Source organism: Cebus imitator, unplaced genomic scaffold (genome assembly GCF_001604975.1).
Source record: "Cebus imitator isolate Cc_AM_T3 unplaced genomic scaffold, Cebus_imitator-1.0 Scaffold267, whole genome shotgun sequence".
NCBI classification, from domain to species: domain Eukaryota; kingdom Metazoa; phylum Chordata; class Mammalia; order Primates; family Cebidae; genus Cebus; species Cebus imitator.
This window is the reverse complement of record NW_016107582.1, coordinates 2,461,398-2,476,640: the sequence shown is the minus strand read 5'-3', so window position 1 is coordinate 2,476,640 and position 15,243 is coordinate 2,461,398. Positions and strand designations below refer to the sequence as shown.

Genomic DNA, 15,243 nt, shown 5'->3' with positions numbered 1-15,243 from the left:
AGCTGACACAAGCTAGAAGCAAGAGTGAGGATTTTTCCTGGGCCCCTAGGAAACCACTGGAGCTTTGAACCAATTGTGCATTTTTGTATAAAGCACAATCATGTGGTTAAGTTCTCTTTGCCCTCGGAATGTGCACATTAATCAGGTTTGTGCAATTACTGTCCATGCTAGACAAGGACAGAGTAGATCATTACTGCTATTGTTATTTGTGCTATACAGGGCTTCATACAATTACAAAGTGGTATTCAAGATGGATGCAAATGTTCCTAGGGGATGGAATGGGAGGAGTTATGTATATTGGGCGATGAAAGGTGGATGGGCAGGTTTGGTCCATAACCAAGATGTATAAAGCTAAGGGCCCAGGTACAGACAGCAAAACAGGCAAAGTTCACATTGGGAGCAAAGGCTTGTGGCCTAACTGCTTTGCTGGTAGGGCTTCTGGGCAAGAAGTGGGGAAGATTTTTATGACAAGAAAGTCTTTCAGATAAGGCAGAGAAGAATCAGGAGTAGGCAAAGAAGGATGATGCAGCAATCAGATGACAGGCATCCTGGGTCGGATGTTCAAACAGCTTTGCATTCCCAGGTTCTCTATAATCAGGAAGTCCTGGGTCCCAAACAACCACTGAATCCTCCTCCAGTCCTTAGCTTCAGGGGAACAACCTTTTCCGAGGACCATCTCAAAAGGAAGAAGCAGTTTTAGGGTTGATCTAAGGGCCTCAAATCACTCTTGTTAAAAGTGTGCTTAGAAAAAAATATATAACAGCTTTGTAGGGGTTCCCAGGCTAGGAGCTACCTTATCTATGGAGCACATTTCTTAAAAGCTCACAGAATGGTGGAAAATATTTGCAAATCCTATATCTGGTAAGGGGTTTGTAACCAGAATAGATAAAGAACTCTGAAACTCAATAATAAGGCAAATAGCCCAATTCAAAAATGGGCAAAGGACTTGAGTAGATGCTTCTCCAAAGTAGTTATACAAATGGCCAGTAAGTAAGTGCAACATCATCATTTATCAGGGAAATGCAAAACAAAATCACGAGATACCACTTTGGAATCACAAAGATGGGTATGAGACATCACGATGCGATCTCACCATGCACGTATCGGAATGGCTGAAATAAAAAGACAGATAATCACAAATGTTGGCAAAGATGTGGAGAAATCAGAACACTCATACACACAGGAATGCAAAATGATTTTGTGTATTCTATGTGTATGAGAGTTCTGATTGCTCTATATCTTTGGAAAACAGTTGGCAGTTCCTCAAAATATTAAACACAGAGATAGAAACATGACCCAGCAATTCTACTCATAAGTATATGCCAAAGAGAACTGAAAACAATAGATTCACTTGAACATTTGTGAGTAAATGTTCATTTCAGCATTATCTATAATGCTCAAAATGTGAAAACCATCCAAATGCATTCACCAACTGATGAATGAATAAATAAAATGTGGTATACCTACATAGTGTAATACTATTTGGCCATAAAAAGGCTACAACATGGACAAACCTTAAAAACATTATGCCAAATGAAAGCAGCCAGCACAGAAAGTCACATGTTATATGACTTCATTTATGTGAAATATCCAGAATAGGCAAATCTATACTGACAACGTAGATTAGTGGCTACGGCGGGCTGGGCAGAGGGAGGAATCAGGAGAAACTATCAGTGGGTACAGGGTTTCTTTTTGGTGATTAAAATGTTCTAAAATTAGTAGTGCTGATGGTTGTGTGACTTTGAATGTATATGCTAAAAAACACTGAATTATACACTTAGGGTGAATTCTATGGTAAATGAATTACATCTCAGAAAAGCTGTCATTAAAAAGTCAATAGAGAAACATTATACAATGCTAGAAGGCAAGGAGAACTATTTTGGGTCACAGCTGGAATAAACTGGCTTTTAGAATTGAGATTCCTTACCTACCCTGACGCCCACACTTGCAACCTGAGGGGATGGGAGAATTTCTAATGAATTCCTGTTTCTTAAGTAGGAAATAGTCATTTGCTGCTTGAGTTTAATACATAAGTCACTACATTTTATGATGGATTCAGGCCCAGACTTTTTATCATGAACACTCATCATCACCATTATCAACTTTTTGAAGCATTAAGTGCCCTTTGCCCTTCCACCTATGACACCAAGCTAGGCGCCAAATAATGCAAATGGGACTGGTTAGTTACTGAGTCAAGGGGAGTGATTCAATCCAAGACAGAAAACACAGATGCTGGCAAACCTACATCAGGCACAGCTATGACTCGATGGATGCATGAATAGCTAGTATTAAATACTGATGATGCACACAAGAAAAGAGCGAACATATTTATAGGGTGGCAAGAGGAGGGCTCAAGAGAAATTCATGGTTGAGCAAGGTTTAGTTTCAGAGATAGGAAACTATTTCTCTCTTAATCCTCTGCAGGAATAAGAGGAAAGCAGGGTCAAGTCCAAACACTGGGGATTTGACTATTAGTTAGGGATTAGTTGGGGAACGGCAGATTCATATGGCTGCAAGGGAGACATCAAGAGGGAGGTCTAGGAAATGAAGTCTAGGAAGTAGGGAAGGTCCTGAAATGGCAGGAGGAAAACTGCAGGGAGAGACAGAACTGAAGAAGAGGCAGCTTGTAGCACAGAGAAGGGACTCAGAGCAAAAGAGACTAGGAGTAGACTATCTTTGATGGGTTGAGGAGGAGGGGTGCAGAAATTGGACTCAGCTAAACACTTTTCCTGTTTAATCTTGTCAAAAATTCACAGCCTCCCTATGAGGGAAATCCTATTACTTTAAAAATTTATGGCTAAGTAAACATAGGCCCAGAGAGGTTAAGTAATGTATCCAAGATCACACAGCTAGGAAGGTCTATCCAAAATCAACTCTGTCCTAGGCCTAAATAATAAATAATTTCTTGTGTTAGCCTTTAACCATCATCCCACATCTCGGAAAACTAACAGGTTCATGGAATACACCAATATTCAATGCCTATACAGGCCTAAAATAAGTGGTTCAATATATACTTGATTGCTATCAGGTGGTAGGGAAAAAGAAAATCAACTCAGCCTACGTAAGTTGTTAGAACAACAGATGACAGGCTAAGTGGGAAAAACGGGGCTCCAGGTTTCAGTTGAAGGTGAAACCTATGTTTCTACCCGCACCCTGCTTGTCTCACTCAATATCCATCAAGCAGTAAAAGAGAAAGCTACTTACAGAGAACCAGAAACTCATCCGGCCCTTTCTAAGAAGGTCCTGTAGATGGGTAAAGAAGCTCTCATTACTCCACCAAAGGAAGCAATCCTCTTTCATTGGGTTTCTTAACTGGAAAAGCACTCTGAAGGAAGTAAGTTCAGCGATTCATGACCTGACTATCTCTTCTATTGGCCAACCCATAATTACAAACAAGTGTACTTGTTTCTTTCCCATTAACAAAGAAGCACAGAGTTATCAGAGCTGGCAGGATCTTGGAGATAAACTAGCCCTTTCATTTTCGAAGAGAAGATGCTTGGGGCAAAGAGCCTGGCCCAGGGATACGCAGCCAGTGTCTGGGATGAAAGGGACTTCTTTCCAGGCTTAGTCTGGCTGATGCAAAATTGTGAACTTCACCCTTTAAAACTGTGAACACGACATTAAATATGGCCTGGTGTCAGATCCTTTCCAAAACCACCAGTTTTCACTCGTACAAGAGCCATGTCTGTGTCATTTGGTTTACAAATCCAACGTTTCATAAAAAGGAAACCCAACAAATTGAAATGCAGCTTCATGTCTAGGTTCTGCTTTTCTCTGATTTCATAACCTCTCTGCTTTGCCCACCTTTCTTTTCCACTTGATAAGAAGCTCACTGGGATCCAAGAATGACTGGAGGTTCGGCAAGATCACATTATACTGTGATCTACACCTTCCTTACGCTGCAATTGGTTTATGTCAGCGCCAGAGAGCAATACATGGTGTGGTGGGTGTTGGCCTCAGGAATCTGCAGAAATCTGCAATGGTCAGAGTTAGACAAATGGACACAGATGGTGTGTGTGCTTGGGAAGGAAGCAATGATGATGTGTGGATCTAGGTCTAAATGACTGAAAGGGTCCCAACCATGAAGATTAGCATGGATTTACATGGATTTAATGGTCCTTTTAGATCCTGGCTCTGAAATGCTAAATAAATTATTAAAAGGAAAAGTTGAGGGTAAGAAGCAAGGCCACCACCAGCCCAAAAGACACCTTCATGGAATTAAGAAAAGGCACCCCTTCCTCTAGTCAATCAAAGTCCCACATCAGTGCACTCTGCTCATCCAGTGGAGTGACATCTGGCTTCCTGCTCCTATTTTCACCTTGATCAAAAAGATGCCCTTGTGCCAGTATACAGCCAGCACAGCCTTGCAGGGCAGCCCTGCCGAAAGAAAGAAGGAGAAAAAAACTTAACATAACTTAGGCCACAGCCCTTTGGTGGCCTAAGTTATGTTAAGAAGTTTTTCAGAAAGCTGAAACTAGTATTTTTAATCGAATGAAAAATGTAATATAAAAGTACCTTACCTTAGATTTTATATGGATATGTAAATATGCATATATGATTATGGGCATGCACGTGCACACACATATTGGGTTGAGAGGCAAAATATATTTACATGGGTCATGGTCAGAAACATTTGAAAATCACTGATTTGACAGCTCCCAATGCGAAAAGTGAATCTAATTTGGAGGCTTGCTTTATCTCTATTCTTAATTGCCCAGTAAGAAGCACTACGGTACAAGAGAACCAGCTTGCACTTTGAAATCAGACAGACTGAAGTTCAAATGCAGTTTAAATATCACTAAATTTGGACCTTAGGCAATCATTTATGTTTCCCAATCCTCAGACTCCTGTTCTGCAGATGGAGGTGATAATATTTATTCTAGAGTGTTGATGTAGTAAGTACCTGGTATTAGGCACTGCGTAGTTTTCAAATCCCTCTCTTCTCTCGACTACCTACAGAGACCAGCAGTCCAGGGACACACATGCAGCTGCCAAGGATAGTTTTCCTTGCCAGAAGCCACAAATGTTGAGGCAGTCTAGTGTCCTACAGTAAACTTTAAATGACTTTCTCTCATGCACGTTGTTCTCCCATCTGTCTGGAAGAGCTACCTCCCACAGCATGCTTAAGCTAAAATTGTTGCTTGGTCAAGTCAATTAAATCATTTGAGAGAAACTACTATATGCAAATCAGTTAAGAAAAAGAATTCGGTGATATGGGCATGGTTAGACTCTGGTCTTGTTTAGCGTGAATGTATTAGATTGCTGCTTTGGCCTGGTTAGAATATTCCACATTGTAAATATTAGAGCTCCGTAGGATAGAAATGACCAGCTAAAAATCTATTAGGTCATTGATTTTGAATCTCCCATATTCCAGATGCGGCCATAGGGTTCCTTGGAGGTACAGAATCCCCCAAGGTTAAATGGCCAAGGAGCCCATCTCAGTCCCTGAAAACGTCATTTCCCAACTCCTTGGTCATGAGACCTCCTCTTCAGAATAATTCTCCCATTAAAACAAAAATGAAAACAAAACCTGCAAAAACTTCCTGGCTTTATTTAGGTGTGGAAATGGGGAGAGAGAGCTAAAGTTAGTGATTCTCAGCATACATTTGTAAGAGATCTTTGTGTGAGTCATCACAGCCAGCTTTAAAACTGACACAAAGGACACAGGAAACTGGCAATCTATAAACGAAAAATGTCATTCTTCATAAACATGTTTCAAAACTCAGCTTCCCAAATAAAGCAATGCAAAATTTTAAAAAATTAATTAAAATGCCATATTTCATCTATGAAATTGGAAAACATTAAAAATTATAATATTCAACACTACCAAGTATGTGGCAATGTGGCAGAAACTTTAAAAAGCTAATAAGCCTTGATCCAGAAATTCCACTTCTACGAAATCAGAAATTCATATGTAAAGCTGTTTATTGTAGTGTTTTTTATAGTAGTGAAATATTACAGTAAAAATACAACAGGAAAATGGCTTTCTATATTATAATACTAAACAGTAAATAGCATTTTAGAAAAACATTTAATGACAGGAGAAAAGGCTCATAATAGGCCAAATTAAAAAAAGATCTTAAAATTGTATATATTCAATATTATAAATTTAAAATTTTGCATGTCCTGTATGTTCCAATTTATTTAAATATATAGGTATATACATATATATGCCTAAGTACATATGCATGTGTATATGTATCTGTATATGAGAAGTTCAGAAGAATGCTATATGCAAAAATGTGCATAGTCATCTATGGATGATGCAATGGAGAGATTATAAACTGTTTAAAAATTTTTATATTTTGATGTTTTTTTATACTCTTGTACAATGAATACATTATTTAAGTATCTGATAAATATATTATTTAAAAGACAAACCTAAGATTTAAAGTGGCCTCATATAACTTCATGTTAGAAATGCTTCTCAGATTTGAATGACTAAAACTTTTGTTGTTTCTAGGATTTCTTATTTGATGAGAAAATTTAACATGATGATCAGGCTGTATTAAATATTAGAGAGTATGACATTAAAATTCCATAACAATATCACTTGTTATATGCATTATCTTTTGACAAATCTATAGTCTGAAGCATATATTTCTGGCAATAGAATAAGTACTCACATAAACCCTTCTTAATACATTACTCCCTAAAATACTGGAATATTACACTTTAAATATATTTAAAAATATCCAAATATTTTATTTGGTGAGGAATGAGGGATTCTTAGAACCCAGAACACTGACTAAATACAAGTCCAGAAAAGTCTGTACTGCTTTGCCTTCAAGGTATTTGCCATTCCTTAGTGGCCTAAAGACTAGGTTTTTGGAAGCTACAAACACGAGGCCTGATAGGGAGAAGGGAATTAAGAGACCTTCTCTATCTGTGAGCTGAGAATCCTGAAGGGTTGACACTTGAGTAAGCAAGCAAGAAAAAAAAAAAATCTACCTCGCAAAGGGAGATGGCAGGATGTGTCTATTTGAGTCTTGGTTTTTAGTGTTGCTGAAAGTTGGGGAAGAAAGATTAGTCCCCCTTAAGAATTTTTAAACACAGGCTCACTCATGGATTTTCAGTCTAAATTCACACTACCTGGGTAGTAAAAAAGTCAAACATGTAGGTTAGAATGGTCCCAGTTGGTAGTAATTTCAGACCTTTGACAGCAGAGCAATCCTCTCTGGAGGAATACACTTAAAACCCAGGCCTCGCTGGGTTCCCACAGGTAAAGCTCCAAGAAACATGTGCTCAAAGTTTAAAAAAAACTTCAGGGTTAAGAATCAATAAGATAACAAAACTAGACTCACAAGGATATTGCCACAAAAATTATCAATGATGAAATATAAAATATACTTAACATGTTTAGAGGAATAAAAGGCATTAAAAGTATGATTATGAAATTATAAACAATGAAAAGCAGCCTAACAGATTTGAAAAAGAGCCACGTAAGACTTGTAGAAATGAATAATATAACTAAAATTAGAAACTCAACAGATGAGCTTCAGAGATTAGACAAAATTAAAGAGAAAATGAGAAGCTAGAAGGTAGATATAAAGCAATGACAAGAATAAGGATCACAGATAGAAAAACATGAACAATTAAAAGACATGGAAGATAAGATAATGCAAGATATGTCTAACTGGAATTCTAGAAGACAGATATAGGAAGACTGGGATAGAAGCAAAACTGTTGGAAGGCACTAATCCTCAAAATCAAGAAGCCCAATGAGTCACAAACAGGGGATACTTAAATGAAAAATCACACCTGACTTATCTTTAAAAAAATGCCAAATACTCAAAAACCTCAAAAGTAGTCAATCAAAAAAGATAAATTTTTTATAAAGGAACAATGTTTACATGGATAGTAGTCTTACAACAGCAAAAATGGAATTGAAATACACTGGAATATTATATTAAGTGGGATTAAGAAATAATTTTCTACACTACAAAAGTAGTGACTTTTGTCCTATATTTCAAGAACAACAATGAAATACATCTCTAAGTAAATAAAAATCAGGTGCATTTACTATTAACAGATTAAAAAACTTATCAAGAGTGTACATCAGGGGTAGTGGGAAAAAAACTAGATAAAAGGTTTGATATACAAAAAGGAACGAGGAGGGGAAAAACCAGTACATATGTGGATAAATCTAAAAACATTGATGGTAAAATGACAATGTCTAATTTATGAGGTTTAAAAAATGAAAGTTATGCCTCAATAAAGCTGTTACAAAACTCTGAGGTAGAACTTAAATTCTGGACTTTAAATTATATACAACGGGTGAAGAGGTGACTGAGTAATTTTCTAAGGTACTTCAGTACTTTCGCTGAAGTGTAAACATCTTCATTAATTTTATACTATGTTAAGTTAAATACACAAGTTAAAATTTCTAAGGAAAGCATCAAGATAATACAAATAGAGTTTATACATTCCAAATTATTAAAGGGAAAAACAGAGTTAGAAAAAAATCCAAAAAAAGGCAAGAAAAAATTGTGAAAAGAAAGACCAGAAGAAATAGAAAGTATACAGTAACATGATGGAAAAGAATCCAAGTATTATAGTAATCACAGTCAATGTAAACAAACTCAACTTCCCAGTTACAAGATTATGCTTGTTAAACTAAATGAAATAAAGTTTATCTACATTCTGGTTACTAGAGACTTATCTAAAACAAAAGAAGTTTGAAAATAAAAGAATGGAAAAACTAAACCTGTCAAATCCACACTGTGGATGTACTTGTGTCCCCAGTAACAAATAATCCCATTCTTTGCTAAAGTTAAGATACAAATTATCTGGTTCTACCAAAAAAGAGGAGGGGGGAACGAAAGAAAAGGAGGGAAGAGGAGAAGAAAAGAAGGACAAAGAGAGGAATGGACGAAGTGGGGGAAGGTGGAAGGGAGAGACACGGTGACTTCAGTTCTCTAGGATTCACAAAGTTTAGGTCATCTGTTGCCAGGCGAAACCTGAATAGGAATGGGAATGGCCAAGGGCAATTGGAACCGTGTGTATCAAAACCCACTGGGCCCTTTGGAGTCTCTCAAAATGCCTCGTTCACTCTCTGAATCACAAACAGTAACTGATGGGTTTACTTTTAGGATAAGTAGAAGGAAACAAAACAAGAAAAATATCACAATGCTGTATCCCTAGACACATAAACACACTACTTTCACAGTCAGTTAAAAATTTTAATGCCTACATTTTTTTCTTTTAAGAAAAACAGAGAATTAGTTTCCAAATCTATCAAGTAATACATCTTTTTATTTAATATAAGGACCATCTTATCTACTTTGAAGTTTATGTATTAATTTTACTAATTAATAAATTCTGCATCTTAAGCAAAGTTGGGGCAACACATGTACACTTGTACAATTATTTATGATTTAGTACGTCACAAGAAATACTTCACTTTATGAAGAATATTTATAATAATTTTGTTTTAATCCTGACTTCCCAAAGAACATTAATCACAATGTGAATTGCAAAAACTGTTAACAGCTTTTCGGAAACATACAAACTGAATAAAGCAAAGCGCACCTAAATTACTAAGTAGTCTGGTCCTCCAACTATCCAGCTTTAAGCATCTTTATTTAGATTGTGCCCTTCATTAGAACCAGGCCAACTTGCTGTCAGATTACAGTGCCAAGTCTAAGACGAAGTTAAATACCATGGACAGCTGCTTTCTAGGCCAATGACAGCCTAGCACCATAACAGATCAAGGGCCCCCAGCAGCCAGGCCAGGAGCACAGCAAAATGAGCCGAATGACCTGAAACTTAACTGCTTCACATCCTGTAGGATTCAAACTTATTCCTAACGAGCTATAGATATGTTTTAAGAAGAGAGCTCCAACCATCTATAAATAAAAATACCCCCAAAGCAAAAGTCTCTGCTTAGTATGGATATTGCTAAGTCCCAGCCAATGGGCTATCCACTTTAAGTAAAATTCCAAATGATAAAATTTCAGGACAAAATAAAGACATTTTGAAGTTTCCTTGGAGTTAATATTTGGCCCATATATATTCACTGTATGTGAACTAGAGCTTATGAATATTATAATACAGCAAATATTATATAACCCTAAGGGGTATAATGGCCTGCTTAACTCAAGGATTCACTGGAGCAAATTCAGTCTTCAAGGAATGTTTTATAATTCTTGAATCTATAATAATTTATTCCAATTCAGTTTTCATTTAAGAATGAAACATAAAAGGCAATTAACACTTATTGGAAAAAACCCACATTTTCCAACGATCCTGCTAGATGCTTAACATTCATTTCGTCACTTAATAATTTTACTAATCTTATGAAGTAGGAATCATTATTCTCATTTTCCAGTTAGTAAACCGAGGCTCAGAGAGTTAAAATGACTTCTCTGAAATCACTGGGTTTATTACACAACCAGGCTAAAAACTCTTTCCTTTTTCAGTTAAAGCCCCAGGGTTTCTTCAGTATGTCATGACAGTATACAACTTTTTTAAAAGGGTAACAGCATCACTAAAAGAAATAACAACAATAAAAACAAGAACCACACACGAGGTAGAGCAATTAAATGAGATGAGAAACTGTTGCTTGAACTATGAAAATAAAATGCCAGTTTACATTTTTCCATGCTTCACAGTTACCCTATGAGGTACATCATCAATAATGGAACCAAATTAAGATTTTCTATTTGTCTATGAAGCAAGCAGTTTCAAAGATATTCACTGCCTAGAGCCCAGCAGAGTTGACTTTTTAGCAAGAACCATTTGACGATTTGCATAAGAATATCTAAAATGTGTTTCCTCTACCTTCCCAAACTCCCATGTCCCATAATTTTGCAAAACAGGACAATGAAATGGCTTTGCATGAAAACATGCTTAGTATTTTGCTTCCTAAGTTCTTGTACAGCACAGTTCTCTCTATGAAGACTCCATTGAAGACCACATTTGGCTTCAAGTCTTTTTTTCCTAAATGTCTTGGTGATGCCAGAAGCATTTCTATAAGAAAGGCAAGCTACACAGTCAGAATTCACCTCTGCAGCCCAGGGGACTAGATGACCACATTCAAGAATTCATCCCTCTTTTGAACACTTTATGTTCAGTACTTGGGGAGCAAACCTCCATAAATTTCTGAAATCAGGCATTTGGTAAAGGCTGCAATGGCTGAAAAAAATTCCAGCAATAATTCAAAAATAAAATTGGCAAGGTGAAACTTCCTAAAAAAATTACACATCCTTATGCACATTCCACTTAAAAACGTATGACTGTGCCTAGCATTTTTTGAGAAGTACCAAATAAGTCACAGGTTTGTTTAGAAAAAAATCTCTACTTTCATTATTGAATGTCAAAAGAAACATTAATGACTAAATGGAATAAATTAAAACTATTTGGTGCTAAAGGGAAAATAATACAATGAACATTTTTGGGGGCAAACCAGAAACAGAAATCATTAGGAATATAACCTGCTTTCTTTTTTAATTAAGTAAATCTAGAATTTCCAAATTTTAGGATTCACACAATATTAAGTATAGCACAAAATTATGGTTATAAATAACAAGTGATAAGGGATGACAGCCTGAATTTTTGACTTAAAAATAATCATAAAAAGAATACAACCATCAGCTAGTTGAGTAGGTAAAGATCCTTCCAGGGGTATTTTAATAAATGGTTTATAATGGATTAAATACAGTCTAAAACCTGTATTTGGAAAACTATCTCTAAAATGCATGAAACCATCTTCTACTCCACTAAAGGATCTTCCACCCCACTAAAATCAGAATACAAAATCCTCCCGCAATCGTATATACACCATTGGATTGCTCTGCAGATTCATTTTTCATAAATGTTGCCAATATAATATTCAGCCAAGTCTCTAAGTTAATGAAGTTCCACTAGGGTGTAAGAAACCAAGAAAGTACTGAGTTCTCAAAAAGACTTTTCACCATGGATATGCCCAAGAAATATATAAGACATCAAATCATTTCCTTGCCTCTAAAAAATATGCATTTCCTTGACAATTGTTCAGTACTTTAACTCCAATAAACACAAGACTATCAATGTAAACCACCCGAACAGACTCGAAGAGAGCGCTTCAAGAATTTTTTTGGCTGCCAAGTTAGGGGAGAACTTCCAATGATGGTCCTGTCTTATGCCCTGAAGATGTACTGTCATATCTGAATGCTTGTTTGCCATATATTTTGCTAAGTGATTTTTTGGTTTTACTATAGTTTCTAACAAGTGAGCATACACCAAGAGAAATGTTAGAAACGTAGTACAAACCATTTCTCTTTTGCATGTAATAAGTAGAAATATTACTAGTTTTTTTTCCTGCACTTTGCTTCCATTTTGTGGCTGCAATGAAAATGACGGTCATCAAACTTGACTATAAAAGAATTATGTAAATTTAACTAAATTAATATCATTTTTCTTTTCTTTTTGGACAAAATCTCTCACCCCCTGCTCAAACATCTGTTTTGTGTGTGTGTGTGTGTGTGTGTGTGTGTGTGCTTTTTTTTTGCATATATGAGAATTTTCCCAGATGCTGGCATGAAAAGTCTATGTATATATTTTGGCTTTCTGTTTAAAAGCACACTCAGAGATGACATTCCACTGCTAGCATATAAATCAGAACTGCATTACAATACCACATACAATTTTATTGATGCCACTTGTCTGCTATTGCTATTTAAAAACATAATTTACATGTTTGCAGGAATTACTTCTAAGCTCTTTACCAATATGCTTTCCACCCATCAAAGTGGCAGGATGGCCACTATTGTTATTAAAACTCTCTCAAATTCTACTCTAAAAATATTTGAAGTCATGTTTATTATGGTGTACAAAATGGGTCATAATGATGCAAAGGCAGATGGCAGGGCTGGCCAATGACTCTCTTTACAATGGATGCTGATCAGTTCCTGGTCAAGTGATCTAAGACATGATTGTGTCAATCACGAAAACAGCCATGATAACAATAATGACCAGACCTGCTAGGTTGGGCTGCTGACTGGAAGGTACAGCTATGGTGATGCAAACTTTCTTCCTCAGACATATCTAAAGAGATGGTTCTTTCTTGGTAATTGTCATGTGTTCATTTAAAAAGAAAAGGCCTTGCAACTTTTTAGGCACATGCACACTTTCCTAAGAAAATTAAATTGCTCACAAAATCATTATGCCTACTTTCAGAAAATAAGAAACCAGTAACTGCTGAATCGGCTCTGGGAGGCTTAGGTAACCTCTATTTACAAGTGTTTTACTCTGAAGCAAGTAGCTGGGGAACTTAGTAAACATCTGAAAGAATACCCTAAAATTATTTTTTCCATTGCTATGTTAGTCTGGCTGTCACAGAACTTCAGAATCAATCTGCTATCCACAAGAGCCCCAAACATCATCACACCAAAAAAGTTGCAGATCTCGAAAACATAATATTCAGGACTGTGGTCAAGAAAAGCATTAAATAAAAAAAAACACCATCACCAACCTTTGCTTGGGCTTCTGGTGCTGTCACCTTGACGACCTTATTGCGGTTTATCATTTGCTTCACCCATTTTTCGACTTGGACGTTGAATTTCATGAAAACCACGTAGAAAAAATAAGCTGTTAAGAGAAGCAAGCTTTCCCACCACATGATAACGTTATCCAGGAAAAATATGATCAGCATGATCAAGTCAACAATGTAGAAGGACACATCTCGAAAGAGTGGCCACCATGTCAGGTTTAAGATTTCTCTAGAAAACAGAGCACACATGCCAATAACAAAGAGGATATTGAATACTGCGGAACCTACAATTGTGCCTATGCCAACGTTGCTGTGAGCGATGAATACCCCTATGAGAGACGTGAAAAGTTCTGGGGCTGACCCCCCTGCAGCCATAAAGGTGGCTCCAGCCACATCATCAGAGATGCCCAGTTTTTCAGTGATGACAGTCAATGAAGGAACAAAGAACTCATCACAGACAATGGCTAAGGCTATGAACATGTAGATCATTCCAATGACATGGAGAATGATCGCACCTCTTCTTCTCTCCTCAAGGGAAAAGATGTCTCTCGGGTAGTCTCCTTGGGCATGATCTGTACTATTCTCCGACTTGTCTTCCTTTGAAAGAGGTGGCTGTGGAGTATAATCCCGAATCTTGTCATTTAAATCTAAGAGAGTTCTCTGATGGTAACCCTGTGCTGCCCTAGGGCCACTGACAACACTGGCCTCTCCTGTGCTCTGTGTATCTGTCTCAGAAAAGGCACTGATTGAAAATGAGACAGTGCTAATGGCTACCAGACCCATGAAAAGGCCTAAGATTCGAATTAACTTCAGTTTTTTCTTGACATTATAATGTCTCCTGCAGCCAGACAGTGACTCATCCAAACACCATTTCTCCAGGAACGTGATGGTGGTGCTTTGGTGCAGATCCATCCTGGGTCTTCCGGTGGATGTGGTGATCTTCCAATTTTAGGCTCAATCAGTTGGTTCTTTCATACTTTTCTTTACTTTGTAGTTAACGATGCTTGTGGGGCACGTCCACAATCAGGGATTCTTATGCTTCACGGGAAACTTTCATCATTTATGCTTAAATAAAAAATAAAATTGAGAATAAGTAAATTTTAAAATCATGTCTTTTTAAATAAATGTTTTTATTTAAATAAAAAAGATCTGATAATTTATTTTATCAGATCTTTGCAGATATGATAAAGTCCTGTCCTGCAGCTGTGTGATCTTGGGTTACTTCTCTGTGCCTCAGTTTTCTCATTTAAGATGGGGACAATGATAGTAGCTACCACCCAGGATTGTTTTTAAGATGAGCAAAAACATATGTAGCATTTAGAATAGGATGTGGCACTCATGAAGATGTATGTATAAACCCAAATAAATATTTTGGTAAATTCAACGTTAGAAGTAGAAAACATAGATGTATGTAAGAATAAAAATTTTATAGGTGAAAATCTATCAGATTATCTCACCTTAAATCACGTAACAACCTTCCAGTGCTATGAAGGTCCTGCTTCTTTCAGAACTGTCTAGGTACTTGACAACTAACAATTATTTATTATGTTTTCTTTTAGTCCAATTATGTAATTCTCAGTTGTAGGCACATTCTTCTGATTTAATCTGTCATTTGGAAAGTGAGTGTTTCTTTAATTTAGTGATCTTTTTCTGCACACACAGTGATATTATCTTATTTTTCATAAAAAACCCCTCCTTTATCAGATGGGGGGCAAGTAGTCCTTTACAAATTTAAGTTTACAAAAAAATATTCTGGTGACATGCACAAGCTG

At 36.7% G+C, this 15,243-nt stretch overlaps 1 protein-coding gene across 3 annotated transcripts in view; it reads right to left on the bottom strand.

Moving 5' to 3' along the window:
- Positions 1-15,243, bottom strand: part of SLC24A2 (solute carrier family 24 member 2) — a 277,206-nt gene that overhangs the window by 260,658 nt on the left and 1,305 nt on the right. For all 3 annotated transcript variants that reach the window (XM_017500645.2, XM_017500646.2, XM_037728523.1), the window contains exon 2: positions 13,454-14,536. In XM_017500645.2, coding sequence (XP_017356134.1) covers positions 13,454-14,383 — 930 coding nt within the window. In that variant the 5' untranslated portion in view covers positions 14,384-14,536. The remainder of the gene's footprint in view (positions 1-13,453; positions 14,537-15,243) is intronic.